Source organism: Eptesicus fuscus, chromosome 3 (assembly GCF_027574615.1).
Source record: "Eptesicus fuscus isolate TK198812 chromosome 3, DD_ASM_mEF_20220401, whole genome shotgun sequence".
Classification (NCBI taxonomy): Eukaryota; Metazoa; Chordata; class Mammalia; order Chiroptera; family Vespertilionidae; genus Eptesicus; species Eptesicus fuscus.
Window position 1 is genome coordinate 28,664,374 of NC_072475.1, and position 23,477 is coordinate 28,687,850.

The following is a 23,477-nucleotide window of genomic DNA, read 5'->3' on the forward strand; positions in this document are numbered from 1 at the left end:
AAAGGCAGAGAACTAGTTTACTATATATCAGTTCATTTTTATCTATTTCCCTAAAATTTGGGGAGTCAAATTATAAACACTAAAACCATCACAAAATTAGATTTGAGGGTTATTTGTGAATTCCTGCCTCCTCCTGACTTCTAGCAAGGTTATTCAGAATAAGTCACAACTTTGGAAGTTTTCATTCTGATTCTTATCCTAATAATATAAATCAGTTGAATCACATGGAATTAAAGTTTCTTACTAAGGCAATCAAGTATTTAATATCTCGTGATAGGTAAGTTTTATTGTTGAGGAACTTTAAATCCCTAATCTCATTTCATTTAAAAATACATTTAGAAATAAAATTACATCAACAGCTATTTTTGAGCACCTACTTTTTTACAAAACTGTGAAGAATACTGCTATCAATAATATTTTTAGCCCAGCTGTGTGTGGCTCAGCTGTTGAGCATTGACCCAGGAACCAAGAGGTTACCAATTCGATTTCTGGTGGGTTGCTTGGTTGCCAGCTTGATCCCTAGTGGGGTGGGAGGGGGAGGCATGCAGAATGCAGCCCATCGATGACTCTCTCTCATCATTGATGTTTCTATCTTTCTCTTCCTCTCCCTTCCTCTCTGAAATCAATAAAAAAGAGAGTTTTTAAAAATATTTTCATAATTATTTGAAGTTATATAACAGATTCTCTCTCTTTTTTTTCAGTGTTTGTATAAGTCTAAGTATTTAAAAGGGATAAAAATTTCATAAACAGTGATCTCACCTTTAACAAAAAGAGAAATAAAGTAGAAAAAATAAGAGTCTGAGTCTATTTTTATAGAGAGTTGACAAGTATAGAATCAGAATTTTAAGGCAGAATAAAATACTAAACTGTTATGATCATTTATTTTATTTTACCATAATATACATATTATATGTCTATTTTAAACAAATGCAAAGATAATTGATCATTCAATCACTTAATTTTACCAAAATAAATATGACCAGGTATATAATTGACCCTATGTCTCTAAAGTATATTTTGCTTAAAGTGATAAGAAACATATCTCTAGCCCTGACCAGTTTGGCTCAGCGGATAGAGCGTCAGCCTGCAGACTAAAGGGTCCCAGGTTCAATTCTGGTCAAGGGCATGTACCTTGGTTGAGAGCACATCCCCAGTGGGAGGTGTGCAGGAAGCAGCTGATAGATGTTTCTCTCTCATCAACGTTTCTAAATCTCTATCCTTCTCCCTCCCTCTCTGTAAAAAATCAATAAAATATATATTTTTTTAAAAAGAAACATATTTCTAGAAGTTCTAAATTTGGGGCTTCCTTTTTCTGACAGAAATACTTTCTATATAAGCATTATAGTATTTCTAAGTAGTTAACATGGGCTTTCTAATTCAAGTTTTCTTGAGGATAATTTTACAGTGGCATTTATCATATCTTGCCTTGTATATGTTGATTCCCCAATTAGAATGTGATACCACTGAGAGCATGGATCATGCTTCTTCACATTCAGTCCATCATAGTTTCTAACTCAATGCTTTTCATTTAGGTGCAATTTAAAAATAATTGAGGGAAAGATAGGGGGGGGGATAATGATCCACTAGAACTTTAAGGTGCTGTTAAGTTAATAATACATTTTTATGCACTTCTTCAAATGCACAGAAATGATTCATTACCTTTGATTGATATGACCAACCTACTTAATCAAATTACTTGTTTAAAAGAATATAGTTGCTTTTCCATGATTTAATGACTTCATCTGTAACTCAGAAATAATGGAAAGAGCATGGACTTTGGTGTCAAATTCTAACTCAGCTGCCTATTAGCTCTGTAAGCTTGGCCCAGTTGCCCAACTTCTTCAAGCTTCGTTTCCTCTCTTATAGAAGAGGGTTGGTAACACTTAGCTTCCTGATTTATTGTGAAGAGAGGATGCATTTTAATATCTACCCTGCATGCCTTTTATTCAGAGTGTGACTAATGGGAAATTAATCTTGCTAATCATCAGATTCCTTGTCTAGTCAATAAACATTGTTATATAACTAATATCATTGAGTATCTGTTAAGCACTAGACATTATATAAATATACATACTATATCTATCTATCATCTATCTATCTATCTATTGGATGCTCAATGGTATATATTCTATTCTTATGTTAGATGAAGTACAGGAAGCTAGAGAGCACAAAGACCAAAAAGGAGGCATATTTCTATCCTGGGAGTAGAGATATCCTGGTGGGGAAGATATGTGAACGAGACTTGAATTAGGAATGCACAGCAGCCACATGAGAAAATGCTTGGAAAAGGGAGAGAATAACAACAAGGGGGTGTAAAACAGTGAATTTGTTTGGGAACATCCTGACAGTAGGTTGCTCCTTGAGTTTAGAATGCACAGGAGAATGAGTGAGAATGAAACTAAGAATAGGTCCAAGCTGGTGGGGACTTCAATTTATTATGTAGACACTCTGAAAGGTGTCAAACAAGGAAGTGACACTGACAGAATGCAGTGTAGAAAGAAATCATTGTAGCTAAAATGCTCAGTATCTATTTAAGAGGTAAAAGAGGGCATTACTTGAGGAAAGGACAAATTAGAAGGCTGTGACATTCATATATGTGGAAATGATGCTCTGAATTATATAGTTGTAGTAGTGAGGAGAACAGGTTTGAGAAATAGCCTATATAATAAAGAGGTAATATGCAAATTGACTATCACTCCAACACACAAGAAGGCCACCCCCATGTGGTTAAAAATGGCTGCCCCTATGTGGACACAAGATGGCCTCCACAGATAGGAGGGGAAGGCAGCTGTGGGCGATCAGGCCAGCAGGGGAGGGTAGTTAGGGGTGACTGGGCTGGCAGAGGAGGGAAGTTGGGGGGAATCAGGCCTGCCGGGGAGGGCAGTTGAGGGTGAAGAGTCCAAAAGGGGAAGGCACTTGGGGGCAACCAGGCTGGCAAGGGAGGGCAATTAGGGGTGACCAGGCTAGCAGGGGCAGGCAGTTGGGGGCAACCAGGCCTGCAGGGGAGGGCAGTTAGGGGTGACCAGGCCAGCAGGGGAGGGCAGTAAGGGGCAACAAGGCTGGTAAGGGAGGGAAGTTAGGGGTGACTTGGGCCAGCAGGGGAGGGAAGTTGGGGGTGACCAGACCTGCAGGGGATGACAGTTAGGGACAACCAGGCCTTCAGGGGAGGGCAGTTAGGGGTGACCAGGCCAGCAGAGGAGGGCAGTTAGGGGCAACAAGGCTGGTAAGGGAGGGAAGTTAGGGGTGACTTGGGCCAGCAGGGGAGGGAAGTTGGGGGTGACCAGACCTGCAGGGGATGACAGTTAGGGACAACCAGGCCTTCAGGGGAGGGCAGTTAGGGGTGACCAGGCCAGCAGAGGAGGGCAGTTACGGGTGACCAGGCCAGCAGGGGAGCAGTTGGGTGTCAATCAGGCTGGCAGCTGAGTGGTTAGGGGCAATCAGGCAGGCAGGCAGGTGAGCGGTTGGGAGAAAGCAGTCCTGGATTGTGAGAGGGATGGCCGACTGCCCATTTAGGCCTGATCCCACCGGGATCAGACCGTCGGACATCCCTCGAGGGTCCCAGATTGGAGAGGTTGTAGGCTGGGCTGAGGGAACACACACACACACACACACACCCACACACACACACCCTCTGTGCACCAATTTTGTGCACCAGGCCTCTAGTTTAGAATATAAAATGGATAAAGCTTAAGGACTACTTGGTGGTAAAGTTGAGTGAGAAGGGAAAACCAAGGTCTCTGGCTATTAACTGAGGCTCTGAATGTAACAGAAGAAGCAGGTTTGGGAGAGGGGAATAAATAATGCATTCAGTTTAGGATATGTTGATTTTTGGATTGTAGTTAGACATACCCAGGAAAGTGAGTTTAGAGAGATAAGAGCTAAAGATAGAGATTTGAGCTATCTATAAAATATCTCATACCTTCCAAGGTGAAGCCAAGGTTTAAATTAGATAATACGTGTCAAGTGCTGAGTGCTACAGAGCTCTATGGATAAAATAGATGAGGTGGTATGTTTATCTACTTAACTAATTAAGTGGAATTCATATTCCATCCTGGGCAAAATTAGCAAACATGGCTCTTTTAGATAGAGCCTGAAGTTAAAGCTTCAGCTTAACAGTTTCCTCTGGGTTTTAAGAAAAGCTTAATGAGCTCTCAGTCTTCTAGTTATTTCTTCTCTAATCACTAAACTATTAAGGAACTAGAGGCCCAGTGCACGAACTTTGTGTATGGGGGAGGGGGTCCCCTCAGCCCAGCCTGCACCCTCTCCAATCTGGGACATCCCTCTCACAATCCAAGACCACTGGCTCCTAACTGCTCACCTGCCTGCCTGCCTGGTCGCTCCCAACTGCCCCCACCCCCAGCCTGGTCACCCCTTACTGCCCCCATGCTGGCCTGGTTACCCCATGCAGCCTGCTGCTCAGTTGTTTGGTCGGCCCTCACTAACCCCCCACACCGGCCTGGTCGCCCCACGCAGCCTGCTTGGTTGTCCATTCGGTTGTTTTGGTTGCAACGGTTGCTTAGGCTTTTATATATAGAGAGATTGGCATAATGGACCATCTTTCCAAAGTTATTACCAAATAGTTGACCAATACTCTTGCTTCTTTTGTCAAATGCCTCCTGGTAAAAATATCCTCGCAAAGATCCTCCAGCAATCCCTCTAACATAAGGCCTCTGACTTAGAAAATATATTTTTTAAATCCAACAATATAAAGTGACATGAAGTCATTGAAAATACATTTTTTTAGCTTTCAATTCCAACTAAGAGATTCAACTCTTGACCACCTTGTGGAAAATGAAATAAATGGAGAAAAATGGGAAGAATGATAACTTCTCCTCCTCTCATTTCCAAAGCTTCCTCCTCAAGATTATACAACATGATCACCCACAAAGAAAGACCAGAAAATTGGATGTTCCTTTAAACCATTTTCAGATGACTACATATCTCATCTTTTAAAATTTTTCTCTGTAGCAATAAAAAAAAACAACAAACAACTTACATGTGATGCTAATTTCTAACTATGGAGATCTTAAAAACATAATTAAGAAAATGGTATATCTTCAGTTGTAAATTACACTGATTAATTTAAAAAAAATTTTTTTGTTCTGTTCCAAATTTAAATTGGGTCAGCTGTATACTACACATCTACCCTGCCATGATATTAGAGAATTAAATGTTATTCACTGCCACAACCTAATTATAAAGATCATTAGGCCATAGTCTATTGGAACGATTATGAGTTGTTAATGGATCATGATTGCTCCCAGGGATGTAAAGAATCCTTGTCTTTCAAATTTGAGGATGATTGAATTAGTTCTTAATATCAAGTAGAATAATCTGGTCTATATTTCCTTCCTTATAATCAAACTTCCCCTGAAATAGAGCTGTGTGTGGCACTCAGCTTGTCTGCATATGCACATTTACATTAGAAGAAAAGCCTTTCAGATGATTGATAAAAATCCCCAAGTATGTACTGCTAGCTTTCTAGGTATAAAATCTATTTAATCCTAGCTTCAAACCCTTCAGATCATAATTCTATAGTGAATAATGCTGGGCAAATTACCTATTAGAGCAATATTTTGTGAAATGTTGAATTTATGGACAATATATTTTCAAAACATAGCACTTTAATTTTCCTAGTGCTTATACAACGCCATAGAAAAGACTCTGTTCATGATCCCTTAGTTCTCTCAGGAAAAAAAGGAAAGAAAAGTAATTTCCCTTGTAATGAAATGGAAGAATAGCTCCTTGAGAACAGTAAGTGGGCTGTGAAAGGGCCTCTCTGCACTAAGATGAAGGAGCTACTAACACAGAATTCAGTGGGCTATTTCCCTCTTGTGCTGCAATTTAAAATAAGCAACACGAGAAGAAGGAATGAGCTCCTTTTATACTTGAGAGAATGTAATTTACACATTAAGAATTTATTGCCTATCACATTTGGGAAACTTTTGGAGTTAATACTCAGAATGTGGTATTATGTCCCTACCTGGAATGGTTAAAGGAAAAGGAAGGTTCCCAAAGCCAGAAGAAAGCCCTAAAACAATTCTTAAAGCTGCTCAAGCGATACAATCTTATAATAGTATAGTCACTAAGCAGTCAGTCAATTCCAAACAGTTTCACTCACCTAGGTTACCTGAAAGTCAATGACTCAGAATCAGTCAAGATTTCTATGTTCTTTTTTCTTTTATATTTTGATTCAACTAAGAACATTCTTCCTATAGTTTTGTGTGAAGCACATCATACCTGTCCCAGCCTGTAACCAGTATTGTCTTCTTAAGAACCAGGATCTGTGAAATCTCCACAACTCCCTCTTTTCCAACATTTAGTGTGTGGTGACAGTATCCATTGAAATCCCACACCTTTAAGACAAAAATTAAAATCACCTTTGAGACAAAAAATTAAAAAGTCTTCTTCAATGAGTGAGACAGCACAGTGTAATAAGATTATTCTAAATGTTTGTGTTTCCATTCTGGACTAGGGTTGATTCACTCAGAATATGTAATAATTCAAGAAAATCCCCTCACTAATGAAATTTAGCCATTATATGTATTACTCTATGTGTAATACTACCAGTTTATTCTAATAATGTTTGATTCAAAGGCTAACAAATTAGTGTGTATTTTTAAGGGGGTGGCAAGTTGAAATCATGAAGAGCCCCATTTTGGAGTTTATTGAAATCCTGTTTCTCACTTTAAGTATGTCTCTCTAACATTACTCCTCAGGGGCGTTTGGAATTTTAATAATCTAATACAGAGCCTGAAACACAGTGATCATTGTACCAAGTTTTCCATCATCTGCCCACAAAACATCTTGTTGATAGCGGGTGCTAGAACTCAGTCTTATGGAGGCACAGGCAATTCTAGATTACTCCACTTGGGCATTGGTGAGGACGTAGATCCAATGGGTATACTTTAAGAAAGAATGTAATTAAGTCCCAAGCAGTTAAAACTATGCCTTGCTATGAGACATTATTGGTACATCATGCACAAAGGGCAAGCTGGCATTCTGTCAAACTTAAAATGCATATCATCTTTGACTCAAAAATTCAACTTCTAGAAAGTCATTACACAGAGACGCTCAAATGTGTGAAATGGCCTAATTTGGAGAATATTCTTGAAACAACCTATCTAATAAAAGAGTAATATGCAAATTGACCATCACTCCAACACACAAGAGGGCTGCCCCCATGTGGTCAAAGAATGCCGCCCCATGTGGACACAAGATGGCCACCATAAGATGGCCGGCAGGGGAGGGCAGTTGGAAGGGACTAGGCCTGCAAGGGATGGCAGTTGGGGGAATCAGGCCTGCAGGGGAGGGTAGTTGAGGGGGGACCAGGCCTGCAGGGAAGGACATTTAGGGGTGACCAGGCTGGCAGGGAAGGGAAGTTAGGGGCAATCGGACAGCAGGGGAGCAGTTAGGCATTGATCAGCCTGGCAGGGAGTGATTAGGGGGTGATCGAGCTGGCAGGCAGAAGTGGTTAGGGGCAATCAGGCAGGCAGGCAGACGAGCAGTTGGGAGCCAGCAGTTCTGGATTGTGAGAGGGATGTCTAACTGCCCATTTAGGCCCGATCCCACCAGGGAGTCGGACATCCCTTGAGGACTCCCAGGTTGGAGAGGGTGCAGGCTGGGCTGAGGGACACACCTCCCCCCACCATGCATGAATTTCGTGCACTGGGCCTCTGGTTGTTTAAAAAAGCTAAAGATTTGAATCCATTTACAGGTTAGTTAATAAGAGACTGAGCATCAGAATATGGAATATCTATACAGTGATATATAATGTAGCCATTAAGAAGAATGAGTCACCTCCATGTGTCTAAGCTCAGCCCAAACTAAACCAGCTGTGGAATCTTAAGCAAGTCGCTTTATTTCCTTGGGCTTCAGTTTTCTCATCTGTAAAACTGAGAAAATAAAAGCAACAACCATATTGTGTGCGTGTGTGTGTGTGTGTGTGTGTGTGTGTGTGTGTGTGTGTGTGTGAAGTGCTAGGAAAGTTCCTGGTTCATAGTACTAGTAAGCATCAACTAAGTGTTAGCTAACATTATGACTATTGTTTTTATTCATATGAATCAATGTCCAAGACAGGAAAACACAAAATGCAGAACAGCATGGACAGTGAGCTACCATTGAGAAAGAAGTGGTGCTCAGAGGCTAGCAGCATGCATAAGAAACTGGGAACAGTGGCAGGCACAGTATGGAGCTGGAAACAAGGGTGAAAGACTTTCTTTTCACTTTACATCTATTTTACATTTTAAATGTTATTGTATGCATGCATTAATTATTCAAAACCTTAATTAAAAAAACAGACACTTCAAAACTTGATAAATAGGGCAATACTTTTAAATCTTTATCACAGAGGTATTGGGTTTAGATGCCGAATGATAAATGAGATTGAAAAATGTCATTCATTCTTGTTTCTTCATAAATACAGCCACTATAGCTCAACCCTGATTTATGTGTCCTATGTAGAGGTTACCAAATTTCAGAATTCTGTTGTGCTATTGTGATAAAGATAAATGTACCTTCAAAAGCTGAGATTATACTACTAAATTCACATTAGCTTCTAAGATGACAAGGCTTGAGCGGAGCCAGAACAGTGCCCATCTTCTCACCCATGTCACTCTGTTTTCTTCTACCCGTGGCTCCTAACCAAGCCCACCTAAAATAATACCACAAATAGGTATTGTAAAGGTGTGACTCCCCCAGAATCTACCACGTCCCTTAGCTGGGACCATTTTAGCAACCATTTGTAAGTCTGCCCTACTCTGGATGGTTACTTTCCATGTCAAGAGTAAAGGGAACCTAATCCACTTCCCTTGTTTTTCAGTTCTGTCTCATTCCCCAGGACTAGTAGTGAGGATACTTGCTTGTTCCTTTTGTTAAGCCTCTGTCTATTACTCCACTTTCAGTTATTATTATTTTATTTCTACCTTGACTAATAAGATTGGGATTATTCCATAACCTTCACACCTTTTACCAGTCAGTCCTTCCATGAATGAGTCTATTTTGCTTAAATCCAAGCTCCCAGTCTATACGTCACCCATTAACCTTCCCAGAGGTTAATCAAATTCTGCTGATTCCCACAGATTTTCACTGTAACATGCCATAGCACCTCCTTCCCACTGGCCATTAGCATCTTGCAATCCTCCTGCAAACTTGCCTCCAACTTCCATGATATGATACCTACATATCCAGATAGCATCCCTTACCCAGAACACATCAGACATCTTATGGAAGGGACATCTAATTAACACCCACATGACTCCAGATATGACAGAAGTTTGCAAGCCATTTAAAGCTTATTCAGAATGTCACAAGTCATCTCCAATCAAACACTGTCATTACTCTCAGAGCCCGGGGAAGTAGGGAAGATTCACTGACGGACATGATTTCAGATTGTATCTAACTTGGCATAAAAATTTGATCATTTTTTTGCAAAGTAAAATAGTATCATCTTTCTCCCAGAAGAAATTAATAATAGTTGCAAAATAAAGAAAAGGCCGAAAGCATAAAATCGTGTGAGTGTAAGATAAGTAATAAATAGGTTTATGATTGTTTTTTCTCCTTTCTTCACTACCTCACCTTTACATAAAAATAAAAATTACAAAATGGGGTGATTCTAAAATATTAATTTTCTGGAAACGTTGCATCTATGCCATGTTGAAAAATTTACTTACTTGCCCTGATTTCTCATTTTATAAATCCAGGAAAAGGAAACTAGAGACATTAGCTGAAGCACATGGAAATTATGCAGGCCTCTTATTCCCCAAAGTAGTCCTCTACCCAGAGCACTGGAAAAAGCTTTCTGAAATAAGAAAGCCAAGTTGTGCTTTCATTCTAAATAATTTATTCAGAAAAAACATTTATTCATTTTTCCACAGAATTTTATTTTCCTAACAGCTTTGTTATTAGATGGCTTGGTTCTTTAGCTCTTCTTACCGTGTCTCAACTCTCTTCTTGCAAGACAAAAAAAAAACCCACAAATAAATATAGTCAACACTGTGTTTCCTCTCACAGTATTGTGTCCCCCTCTTGTCTGATAGGAACTGTCTTCCTACCTTAACGGTTCCATCTGTGCTGCCAGTCAAAAGCCGTGTCTCATTTGCATCAAGGGCCATAGTGCTGATTTCTGCATTTCCATGACAACCAGTAAATTGTTTGATTTTCTGCCCAGTGTCTATCATCCAGAAGCAAACTGTTGACCCCACATCAGAGCTGATTACCTAAGAGAAAATAACATTGTAAAGAAATTAAATATAGTCCCAGAATCTATCATTGTTATTGCAATAAAACTATCTAACCTGTGCATTTTCCATACTGGGATCCCCTAACAGTTAGAGACATTTTTGTAATGTATTTTCTTTCTTTTTGTTGAGCCGATAACATTTTAATTTCTAGGCCAGAACTGAGATAATAAGGTCATTATTCTCTATGAGAAAAGATAGGAATCTACTTCCCTTACCCACCATTCAGCTTAGTGTCTAGAGGCCATCCTGAAATCGAATCCTACTGAAAATAAACTTACAAATCTTTTGCATTTAAATGAGAAAGTTGATTTTAGTAGTCATGGTGATCTGACACTATTTACTATATGAAAAGACACATTTTATTATATATCAGTTTCCATTTGGCATTCAGAAAAGAAAGCACTGCTTGCCATTATGGGGAAAAGTTAATTTCAACAAATTGCTAGTGCTATTGCTTTTAATGCTATTAGTTCCTTTCTTCTTCCTTTCTCAAGGTACTGTGTATATTTTTACAGCCAAACACTATTATTGATGGATCACTAAAAAGAAAGAACACAGGAAGGTTAAATATAAATCTGCATATACACCCCCAAGAGAAAGGCAACAAAATAAATGCTAGTCAGGATAGAATTATATATAGAAACCCAACAGTGTGAAATCTTATAGTGGCAGGCAGGCCACTAATTTCAGCTCTAAGCATTTAAGCACCCTTTAAGAGATTTATAAAACCATCTCACCAACAGGACTTTCAGACACAAAGAATGAAAAAACAAGAACCACTAACCATATGAATGTATAGGTTAAAAAGTTGCCTGAAGCAACATCTACTCTGAGAAAACTTAAAGCATGCCTTTATTTGCTTAAGTATTGATTACTATTGCATAAATGTAAATTTATTAAAAATATGTTAAATGTGAGTGTTGCATTTTCATAACTAAATGGGTTAAAGTTTATCAACTGTATAAGGCCTGGACAGCAGCTGGCCATGATGCATACACGCATTCATTCATTCTAGGGCATGCACTGAGTGGACGTTCAGTGCGCAGTTCTATGATAGAAGTGGGTTCACTGATGAATCCCTGCCCTCAAGGAGTCTGTAGTCTAGGCTTGACCATGAAAATCACCTGGGGAACTTTATAAACCATGACTGCATACCATGCCACAGTCTCTAATTTAATTGGACCAAGGAGGGGGTATTTTTTATTTATTTATTTACTTTCTGTTAATCCTCACCCACAGATATTTCTCCATTGATTTTTAGAGAGTGAAAGGGAGGGGGAGAGACAGAGAGAGAGAGAAACATCAATGTGAGAGAGACACATGGACTGGAATCAAACCCGGGACCCTTCCGACACTGCATCCCCTGAGCCAAACCAGCTAGGGCAAGGAGGGACATTTTTTATAGAGCTTCCCACATTACTTAAGTGTGCAATCTGGATTAAGAACAACTTCTCAAGATGGAAAAACATACAAGAAACAGAAAATGCCAAGTAATGCTACAGGTTCAGAGGTATTATCCCGGGTGATGTGGGGCACAGAAAGGAACCCCAAATCCACTCACTGGGGTGGGAGGTAGGGAATAAAAGGTGAGGATGATCAATCCAGATTGAAGATGGGTATAAATAAATATCATTACCACCCTCATCTACCAGTGATAAAATTGAGATTCTAAGTAGCTAGATACTAGGCCTAAGCTTATAGAATGAAGTTTGAATGCTGCCCATGGCAGACACATCACAAGGCCTTCCTCTATTCCAGCATTGTATTCCAGACAGTTAACAGAATGCGTAGAAGAGAGATCTTGGAGAATATTCCAAGCATGACAAAGACAATAGAAATGTGATGAAACCAGGATACAGATGATGGGATAAATGATGGAATATCGGATGAGGAAGCAGGCTGGTGGTGGATATTTGAAATCCCTAACAAGCTATGCCAGAGAGTAATCAGTAATGTATATAAAGTTCTTTTTACTCAGAAATAGTCTACAGCTTTCATTGGACTGTCGATAGGGTCTGTGACTCAAAATAAAATAAAGAACAATTGCTTTGTTCTTAATAAAAAGGAGAGTCATATAACATATTTTGTTGGTTGGTTTGTGAAGACACCTTTGGTGACAGTGTGGAGAACAAACAGGAGGCTGCTGTAATAGTCCAGGTAAGAAATGCTCACCAAAGACAGTTCTAGAGATAAATGGAGAAGAGGAACTGGGAAATAAAGGCCACCAAATTAGCAACATTTATAACCCAGCAAAGAAATGATCATGAGCATATAATCTCTCATAGTCTTTTTTCCTGAAATTACAACTCACAATCAATCAATTTCTCAAATGATGTAATACTACTTTTTAAAATATTTTTATTGATTCCAGAGAGAGAGAGAGAGGGAGAGAGTGATAAAAACATCAATGATGAGAGAGAATCATTGATCGGCTGCCTCCTGCACGCCCTCTATAGGGGAACAAGCCTGCAACCCAGGCTTATGCCCTGACCAGGAATCAAACCATGACCTCCTGGTTCATAGGTTGACACTCAACCATTAAGCCACATCAGTTGGGCAGCAATACTATTTTTATACACATTTTCTCTTAGTGAAATCAAAGGTAGCTTACATATTTAATTACCTTTGTTAAATGATAGTGTAATTTCTAGGACAAATGACCTGGATCTTCGCCGAGACCGGTTTGGCTCAGTGGAAAGATTGTCGGCCTGCGGACTCAAGGGTCCAGGTTCGATTCCGGTCAGGGGCATGTACCTTGGCTGTGGGCACATCCCCAGTGGGGGGTGTGCAGGAGGCAGCTGATCGATGTTTCTCTCTCATCGATGTTTCTAGCTCCCTATCCCTCTCTCTTCCTCTCTGTAAAAAATCAATAAAAAAAATAAAAAATAAAAAAAATGACCTGGATCTTTGAAATAGTGTGACTGTACTTTAAGGATCATTCCAAGTAACTGACTATATTTCTGTTTGCTTTAGTTTGTGCATATAGATGGTCGTTAAGAGCCCTGGGCCTGGAACCAGGGTGCCTTAGTTTGGATGTCTGTTATCTGATCTTGGCTCATTATTCAATCTTTCTAAGCTCTAGTTTCCCCACCTATAAACTAGAGAGAATCATAGTAACTATCTCAAACTGTATTTAAAATATATAAATAAGCTGTTTACAAAACACAGAGCATGCCGTCCAATAAACAAGCATAAAAATTAGCTGGTGTTACTATTCCAATTAAAGCTTTATTTGTCTGACCTTTAATTTGGGCTGATATCACTTATTATATCCAAATCAATTACAAAGTATTTAATATATTGCTTTCTTCCAACCATGACAGGGAATATAGACAATTACAATTTTAGAAACCAGATTTGTAGATGTACATTAAGATTTCAAATTATATACTGGTGAATTTTTCTCATACTGTAATTGCTTAGAAATTTGGATTGCGTTCATTGAAGACAAAATAAAAAAATTTGAAAAGTGGTATTTTAAGAAAAAGCTAAAGGTTGTGAAGAATTTTATTATTTCTACTAGTGGCCCGGTGCACGAAATTCGTGTACATTAAAAGGGAATTAGAGGAAATATTTTAATATTGCTATTTGCCCTTTCTCTATAATAGAAGTGTCTGAGATGAAAATAATTAGTGAAATTTAAATAAAAATCTCCCTCCTGTCAGAGTCTAGGGCGCTCCATGGGACCCAGCGTCAAGTCCCCGCCCACCTGCGCGTGCCTTGAAATCGAGAGAGACCCAGACCCGGCTGGGCCCGCCTCTGTCAAGCCCCGCAGGGTGGGGGGTGCAGCCTCAGGTCCTCCATCAAGCCCCGCAAGGTGGAGGGCACAGCCTCAGGTGCCCCGGCACAACCTCTGGTCCCCCAGCCTGGTGCCAGGGTGGGGGTGTGTGGCCTCAGGTCCCCCGTCTAGCCCCATCAGGCGGGGGCACAGTCTCAGGTCCCCTGGCCCTGGTGCCAGTGTGGGGGGCGTAGCCTCAGGTCCCCCGTCAAGCCCCACCAGGCGGGGCATGCAGCCTCAGGTCCCCCGGCCCGGCCTCAGGTCCCCCGGCCCCAGCACGAGAGTGCGAGGGCATGTTGACCATTTGCATATTAGCTCTTCATTATATAGGATTTAAAAAGCACTTATTGAGCATCTATTACACACTAACAGTTTTGTCTTAAAAGTTGGGCACCCCCTGGCAGAAATTAAAAGATCAAACTAAATAAGTTTATATTCAGAGAAAACACTTGCTTACTTGTTTAAAACTAGCTCCAGCCACATTACAAAGCACCTAATCATCCACCCACCACTTTTATTTAATGTAGCCATTCAATCAAGAATTAATAAAATCACTTTTTGCTGTTTTACACTCTCCCTCCTTTGCCCACCTGCCTGAACTCCAACATACTATTCATCAGTTTTCAGCACTTTTTTTGTGTTCATTTAACAATTCCTCGTGAAATCTGAATTAATAATGAGAACAGCATATAGTCAGTCAAATTTAATTTTATGGCAATCTGCCTTAATAAGCAGGCTTCTTAAAAACAATGTGTAGAAAAACAAGGACTGACTATGTTACAACATACAACCACTATTAACCAACATCTACCATCCATGACAATGTCCGAAAACAAGAATAACAAAGCAGATGAAAAGGCTTGCAAGGTTTAGTGAGAGACAAATGCACTTAACATCACTTGGCAGATGAAGGAAGTGGTTTGACTGCAGGATGCAGGGCACTTTATCTTTAGCACGCTGTTTTGATTGGTCAGAAAGCCCAGGAAGAGGTATGGGTATCACATTCATATGCCACATTTTGATGACATCAAATCTCTTTAAGTTTTCACTTTATTCCTGGCTGCTGCCCATCAGCCCATGTGGGCAGGACCCTGGGGGTTGCAGACAGAAATAGGCCTATTTCTATAACTACACTGCAGTGCATTGCTCCTCATGAGCAAATTGTTGATCTGATGGGAGCACGCACCACCTTCTGTACCTGAGTTAATGACTGTTTAGGAATGTATGGGTCTTTTCATCTCTCTCATCTGAGGCTGTCACAGTCAATCAGCCAATACTAAGAGATGTGACATTGTATTCATGTCCCCTAATTGTCTTCTTGCTATTCCAAAAACAGTCAGCATTTTAGCTCTTTGTCAGATACATCCCAAGTCCTAGGTCTAAGCAAGAGGAATAAAAAATTACAGCAGTAGATGTTGCTGGCTACCATGGGATCAGGACATTTGATTTAATTGCTCTTTTCTTTTCTTTTTACTTATTTTTTTTAGTCAGTGCTGTTCATAGTCCCATAATATAAAGCAGGTTATGTCCTTTATTTCTGTTTTGCATCAAATCTCTGAAGTTTTATCTCAGTAAGCAGTGAGGCGAGGAAAATGAATCTCGGAATACTGATACAAACAAAGGCAGTGATTCTTCATTTATAAATCTTATTTATTAGATATAACCACTTCTTAGATTAATTTACAATTCATTCCTTAAATTTATGGAACACCTTATAATAGGAGAGACACAGGATGGAGGCATTGGAGATATATCAGTGAAAAATTCCTGTCCTTCTATCTAGTGGGAGAAGGAGGGGAGAGATGCAACCAGATTTGAAAAATATTAAAGAAATTTACATATATATGAAGCATTATGAAAAAATATAACTGAGAAATGGGTAGAGATAATTGGGAGTTGGTGCAAAATCAGGAACTCTTAGAAGGACTCATTTGAGGAAGACATGGCTGAGGTGAAGGAGGAAGCTATGAAGATACCTGAGTGAAGAGAAGGAAACAGCAATGCAAAGGCCCTGAGGCACAGTGTCCTTGGCTTGGTCAAGTACTCCAAGAAAGGCTGTCAAGGCTTCGGCTGTGTGAGGGGAAGGGTCATGGGCTGTGTGTGCCCACCTGTGGTCATTCTACAGGCATTCAAAACACTCCCTAGGTCACCTGGCACCCACAGACACCAGGGGACAAAGTCAGAGAAATAACATTTCTCCCTTTTTGATTAATAATTATCTTTTGCTCTTGCTTTGTCCTCTGTGTCTTGATACACAATATCCTTTCATCCTTCACAGAACACCTATAAGGGAGGTATTATAATTCCTATTTTCTAGATTAAAAAAAATAACAAAAACAATTGCTTAGATAAATTAAATAACTTGCTCAATGTATAGCACTGGGCACTCTGTGCTATAATCCCACCACTTATCACATTGTAAAGAAATAGCTAAGAAAAAAAAAAAAAAAACTACTTCAAAAACCAGCTGAGACAACATTGGACTCCCAGGTTCTGATTTTGCATGTTTGACATTTCTCACTCCATCCCAACAATAAGTAAAAAGCTGAGAAAACTGAAAAGCCAACAATTCTTCTTAGATCAATATAAGAAATGAGGTCCCAGGGCAAATCGCTGCCCCCCAAATCAGAAAGACCTAGGAAAATAAATAAAGTCACAACTTACCACAGCAAAACTCATGAACTCAAAACTCTCGGCAGCAATGCCAAGATAGGGAAATGGGAACTGCAATTGACAAATTGCTGCAGGCTCCAAGTGGACAAGTCTGAGAGTTAAAATTTCCAGGGGGAACCCCATAATTTTATGTTTTGTTTTGAGGATATCGACCAGGTTCTCCCTTAAACATTGAAGAAAAAATCCCCTCATACTCCTGGCAGGGGCAGGGGAAAGTATTTTGAAATAGTAGTATGTCAGAGTACTCCGTTCATCTTAACAGGGTTTGTCCTCAGGAGAAACTATTTAACCAGACCCTAACCTGCTAGGGTTTTATCAGAGGCTAACTGACCTGGGGAAGGGCAATACCTAAATCTAGCTGCCTCTTGCCTTCCTGTTCTATTCAAGGGGGAGGAGGGACAACTGAGAAGCATGTGTGAAGGTCACAGTCCAGAGGCACAGGCTCACTGAAGGTCTGAGACCTAATCATTGGATTCTAGAAGGCTTCACTGCCCCCCACACCCTCACCACCACATTTCTGAAGGCCTACTTACAGAAGTCGCTTTTACTCAGTATATCATGTCCAACTATGAACAAAATACAAAACATACTAAATGGCAAGAAACAGTCTGAGGATACAGAGCAAACGTCAGACTCAGACATGGCAGGGATGTTTGAATTCTCAGATCATGAAATGAAAATAACTATTATGAATATGCTAAGAGCTCTAATGGGTAAAAATAGACAGCACTGATTCTAAACAAGTTTATATAGAGAAGCCAAAGACCCAGATGAGCCAGCACAATGTATCTCAGAATCAGAACAAAATCAGAAGACTGACACTGCCCAACCTCATAACTTACTATAAAGCTGCAATAATCAAGACAGTGTGGTATCAGCAAAAGAAGAGACAATAGATCACTGGAACAGAATAGAGAGACCAAATATAGACCCACATAAATATAATGAACTGATCTTTGACAAAGAAGCAAAGGTAATACGATGGAGGAAAGATAGTCTTTTCAATAAATGGTGCTGGAACTACTGGAACTCCACTTGTTAAAAAATGAATCTAGAAAGACTGTATAGCCTTCATGAAATCTAACTCAGAATGGGTCAGAAACCTACATACAAAACAAAACAAACAAAACCCTATAAAACTCAAAGCAGATAATAGAGGAGAAAATTTAAATGACCTTTGGTTTTGCAATGACTTTTTAGATGAAACACCAAGGGTATAGTCTATGAATTAAATAATTTATAAACTGAATTTCATTAAATTTAAAAATCTCTGCTCTGCAACACACACTGTCAAGAGAATGAAAAGTCGAGCCAGAGACTTAAAGAAAATATTCTTAGAAGACATATTCTTCAGGTACTGTTATCCAAAATATACAAAAAACTCAAAATTCAACAATGAGAAAACAAAGAACCTGTTTTAAAAATGGGCCAAAGACCTTAACAGACATCACCAAAGAAGATAAACATATGTCAAATAATGTAAAAAAGATGCTCCACATCATATGTGGTCGGGGAGGTGCATAGTGAAGCAATAATGTGATGCTACACATTAGAATGACATGAATCTGGAACACTGACAGCACCAAATGCTGACGAGGCTGTGGGGCGATGAGAACATTCCTTCATTGCTGATGGGAAAACAAATTGATGCAACCACTTTAAAGGGCAATGGGCATTTTTTTACAAAACTAAACACACTCTGATCAGTCAATTCAACAATTGGGCTCCTTGATATTTACCCCAAAGAGTTGAAAACAACTCACAAAAAAGCCTGCACACAGATGTTTAGCAGCTTTATTCATAAAAAAAAGCCATGATCTCAAGTGAATGAATAAGTAATCTGTGGTATATCCATACAATGAAATATTATTCAATGTAAAAAATAGCTTACAAGCCATTAAAAATGTATAGAGGAAATGTAAATGCATATTATTGAGTGACAGAAGCAAATCTTAAAAGGCTACATACTTAAAAGATTCCAACTACATGACATTCTGAAAAAGGCAAAACTATGTAGACAATAAAAATATCAGTGGTTGCCAGGGTTTAGGGGAGGAGGGTAGGAAGACAAGGTGGGGCATAGAAGATTTTTAGGGCAGTGAAATTACTCTATATGATGTTATAATGGTAGATACATGTCATTATACATTTGTCTAAACTCACAGAATGTATAACACCAAGAGTGAACCCTAATGTATATTGTGGTTACATCCTATATAATAAAAGGGTAATATGCAAATAGACTGAAGGGCAGAACAACCGAACAACCAATCAAAGAGTAATCCTATCTAATAATAGAGTAGTATGCAAATTAACCGTACCTCCGCGACAAAAATGGCGGCCCCCATAGCCACAAGATGGCAGCGACCAGTACACTCATCCTGCCGGAGTTCCCCAGTTCCAGGGAGGACTGCCGCTGAGAGCCGAGCAGCTCGGGGTGTGCGGCTGGGAGGCGTCTGCGCCCCCACGCCGCCATCGCCGCCTGGAGACCGCCTGGGGTGTCCGGATGGGAGACATCCGCGCCCCCACGCCACCAACCCCTCCGGGAGGCCGCCCGGGGTGTCCGGCTGGGAGGCGTCCGCGCCCCCAAGCCGCCATCGCCGCCCGGAGGCCGCCCGGGGTGTCCGGATGGGAGGCGTCCGCGCCCCCAAGCCGCCAACCCCTCCGGGAGGCCGCCCGGGGTGTCCGGCTGGGAGGCGTCCGCGCCCCCACGCCGCCATTGCCGCCCGGAGGCCGCCCGGGGTGTCCGAATGGGAGGCGTCCGCGCCCCTACGCCGCCATCGCCGCCATCGCCGCCCAGAGGCCGCCGGGGGTGTCCGGATGGGAGGCGTCCGCACCCCCACCCCGCCAACCCCTCCCGGAGGCCGCCCGGGGTGTCCGGCTGGGAGGCGTCCGCGCCCCGAAGCCGCCAACCCCTCCGGGAGGCCGCCCGGGGTGTCCGGATGGGAGGCGTCCGCGCCCCCAAGCCGCCATCGCCGCCCGGAGACCGCCCGGGGTGTCCGGATGGGAGGCGTCCGCGCCCCCACGCCGCCATCGCCGCCCGGAGGCCGCCCGGGGTGTCCGGATGGGAGGCGTCCGCGCCCCCACGCCGCCAACCCCTCCGGGAGGCCGCCCGGGGTGTCCTGATGGGAGGCGTCCGCGCCCCCAAGCCGCCAACCCCTCCGGGAGGCCGCCCGGGGTGTCCGGATGGGAGGCGTCCGCGCCCCCAAGCCGCCATCGCCGCCCGGAGGCCGCCCGGGGTGTCCGGATGGGAGGCGTCCGCGCCCCTCGCCGCCAACCCCTCCGGGAGGCCGCCTGGGTTGTCCGGCTGGGAGGCTTCCCGACCCCACGCCTCCAAAGCCTCCCATAGGCAGCCTGGGGTGTCCTGATAGGAGGCGCCCAGGACCCCATGCTGCCATCCCCTCCCAGAGGCAGCACGGGGTGTCTGGATAGGAGGCGCCCAGGACCCCACACTGCCATCCCCTCCTGGAGGCAGCCCGGTGTGTCTGGCTGGGAGGCGTCCCCGACCCCACACCACCAACGCCTCCCAGAGGCAGCCTGGGGTGTCTGGATAGGAGGCGCCCAGGACCCCACACTGCCATCCCCTCCTGGAGGCAACCCGGGGTGTCTGGATGGGAGGCGCCCATGATCCCACACTGCCATCCCCTCCCAGAGGCAGCACAGGGTGTCTGGATAGGAGGCGCCCAGGACCCCACACTGCCATCCCCTCCAGAGGCAGCCCGGGGTGTCTGGATGGGAGGCGCCCTCAACCCCACCCCGCCAACCCCTCCCAGAGGCAGCCCTAGGTATCTGGCTGGGAGGCACCCGGGCCCCCCAGGGAGCGAGTCAAGTACTGATGATTCTTCCAAAGGAAAAGTTTAGAGAAAGAGAGGATAGAAAAGGAATAGAAGGAGAAAAGTAAGAAAGGACAAAAGATGAAACATCAAGAAAAAGAAAGAGAAGAAAAAAAGGAAGAAACAACCACAGGATATCACCTTTCCAAGTCTCATGAAATTCCTGTTGAAGGAGTTTATTTTATGATTCTTTTAGTTTGGGTTTACAATTTTACTGTTTTGTTAAGACCACAGCAGGTACACTGTCCAATATGTTTTTTTAAAATAAATTTTATTGATTTTTTACAGAGAGGAAGGGAAAAGGATAGAGACTAGAGACATCTATGAGAGAGAAACATCGATCAGCTGCCTCCTGCAGTATGTGCCCCCAACCAAGGTACATGCCCTTGACCAGAATCGAACCCGGGACCCTGAGTCTGCAGGCCGACACTCCATCCACTGAGCCAAACCAGTTAGGGCAGTCCAATATGTTAAAGAAAAAAACCCTATCTAATAAAGAGAGAATATGCAGGGGAGGGCATTTGGGGGTGACCGGGCTGTCAGGGGAAAACAGTTGGAGATGATCTGGCTGGCAGGGGAGCAGTTAGGCGTCGATCAGGCTGGCAGGGGAGTGGTTAGGGCAGTGATGGCGAACCTATGACACGCGTGTCAGCACTGACACACGTAGCCATTTCTGATGACATGCGGCAGCATGTCGAGGATGAAACATTTGCTGCTCCTGAGGATGAAACATTTGCGACTAGAGTCTTGGAGTTAGTTTTTTCCTCAAAGTGACATGCTACCCGAGTTATGCTCAGTTTTTTGGCGAAGTTTGACACACTAAGCTCTAAAGGTTGCCCATCACTGGGTTAGGGGGTGATCAGGCTGGCAGGCAGAAGTGGTTAGGGGCAATCCGGCAGGCAGGCGAGCAGTTGGGAGCCAGTAGTCCCGGATTGTGAAAGGGATGTCTGACTGCCTCTTTAGGCCCGATCCCTGTCGGGCCTAAAGAGGCAGTCAGACATCCCCCGAGGGGTCCCAGATTGGAGACTGTGCAGGTTGGGCTGAGGGACACCCTCCCCCAGTGCACGAATTTCGTGCACCGGGCCTCTAATGTGTTAATGATATGCTAAGGCTGCTTAACTGCTTGCTATAACATCCACTGACCACCAGGGGGCAGTGCTTTGACCAGTAGGTTAGCTTGCTGCTGGGGTCCGGCTGATTGGGACTGAGTGAGATGGGCTGGACACACCCTGGAGCCCTCCAGAGGTCCCTCCCCGGCTCAATGGTGCATCCATGGGGTCCCTCAGCCTGGCCTGCACCCTCTTGCAATCTGGGATCCCTTGGCGGATGTCGGAGATCTGGTTTCAGCCCTATCCCACAGGCCACTCCCCTTGGGAGGGCTCCAGACTCAGGGCTCATGTCTGGCGAGCACTGCTGTGGCAGCGCAAGCCTCTCCCTATCGGAACTGATTGAGCACAGGCCCGCAGCAGGCACAGTGGGGCTGGGATGAGCGGGAGCAGCAGGTAGGAGCTGCAGGTGGTGTTGGACTGCAGGGTTAGGCCCGATCCCTGCAGGCCACCCATAGGGACCCCACCCATGCATGAATTCATGCACCGGGCCTCTAGTTTGGTGATGAGGATGGGTCAATATCAGTTCATCAGTTGTAACAAATGTGGGGAATGTGAATAACAGGGGAGGCTGTGCATGAGGGAGGACAGAAGGACCGGGATATTTCTGTACCTTCTTCTCAATTTTCCTGTGAACCTAAAAGTGCTCTTTAAGAAAATAAATAAGGTCTTTAAAAAAGCTGAGACTGTGAGGATGAGATAGGCTGAGGATGGGTCCTCTTCTATCCTGCTGATAGATTTAATGCAGCTTTTTTTTTTTTTTTTTTTTTTTTTTTTTTTTTGGTGAACATTGGACAATATCTGTCATGTTTCCTAACATAGTTTCTGACCAATTCTAGGAATTTATCTCACAGATATATCCTCACATGTGCGAAAATTTGTATGCTCAAGGTTAAAACTACTACATTACTTGAAATAGAAAAATATCAGAATTACCATCAATGCCTATAAGAACTGATTAACAAAAAGTTTGGTAGGCCATGTAATGGAGTACCATAGAGCTGTAAAAAAGAAAGAGTCTGCTCTCTAGGTAATGTGATGAAATGATCTTTAAGCTGTAGCATTCGATGAAAAACCAATGTACAGAGCAATGTTTCTGTGCATATAATATGCTATCATTTGTGTAAACAGCATTTAAAATAATATGTTCTTAAAATTAATAATTACATATATATTTTTTAATCCTCACCTGATGATATTTTTTCCCATTGAGTTTTAACGAGAGAGAAAGGGAGGGGTGGGGGGAGAAAGAGAGAGAGAAAGAGAGAGAGAGAGAGAGAGAGAGAGAGAGAGAGAGAGAGAGAAAGAGAAACATCGATGTGAGAGAGACACATTGGTTGGTTGCCTCCCTCAGGCATCCTGATTGGGGCCAGGGATCAAACCTGCAACCAAGATACATGCCATTGACTGGGAATCGAACCAGAGACCCTTTGGTCCTCTGGATGCTGCTCTAACCACTGAGCAACTGGCCAGAGGCACTATATATTTACTTGTGTATGAATAGAAAAGCCCTTGCAGGGGCCTCATTGAAGTCATAAAACTGGTTGCTTCCTAGGAAGGAAACTGGGAAATTGGGTAGGTAGAAAACAGGGATGAGAGGAAACTTTCACGGTATATCCTATTGTTCTTTTGAGTTTTGTAACACTGAAATGTGTTATTCCTTCCAAGCTAATCACATTTAAATTAACGTGGGTGTGCATGTATGTGCATGTGTGTGTATGTTTTGGTGTAACCTTAAGACTAGGGTACTTACTTCACATGTCTCCAGCTAGTGATTAGATTGACATGAAACCAAGTAAAGCCTTAAGCCGGCTAGTGAAGAAAAGCCATGCTAACAGAATGGAGG

General features: G+C 42.5%; 1 protein-coding gene across 1 annotated transcript in view; it reads right to left on the reverse strand.

The window, feature by feature from the left end:
- Positions 1–23,477, reverse strand: part of WDR49 (WD repeat domain 49) — a 135,554-nt gene that overhangs the window by 49,962 nt on the left and 62,115 nt on the right. Inside the window, exons 8-9 of the mRNA XM_008142369.3 lie at positions 10,053–10,217; positions 6,241–6,356 (exon numbers count right to left, since the gene is read on the reverse strand). Coding sequence (XP_008140591.2) covers positions 6,241–6,356; positions 10,053–10,217 — 281 coding nt within the window. The remainder of the gene's footprint in view (positions 1–6,240; positions 6,357–10,052; positions 10,218–23,477) is intronic.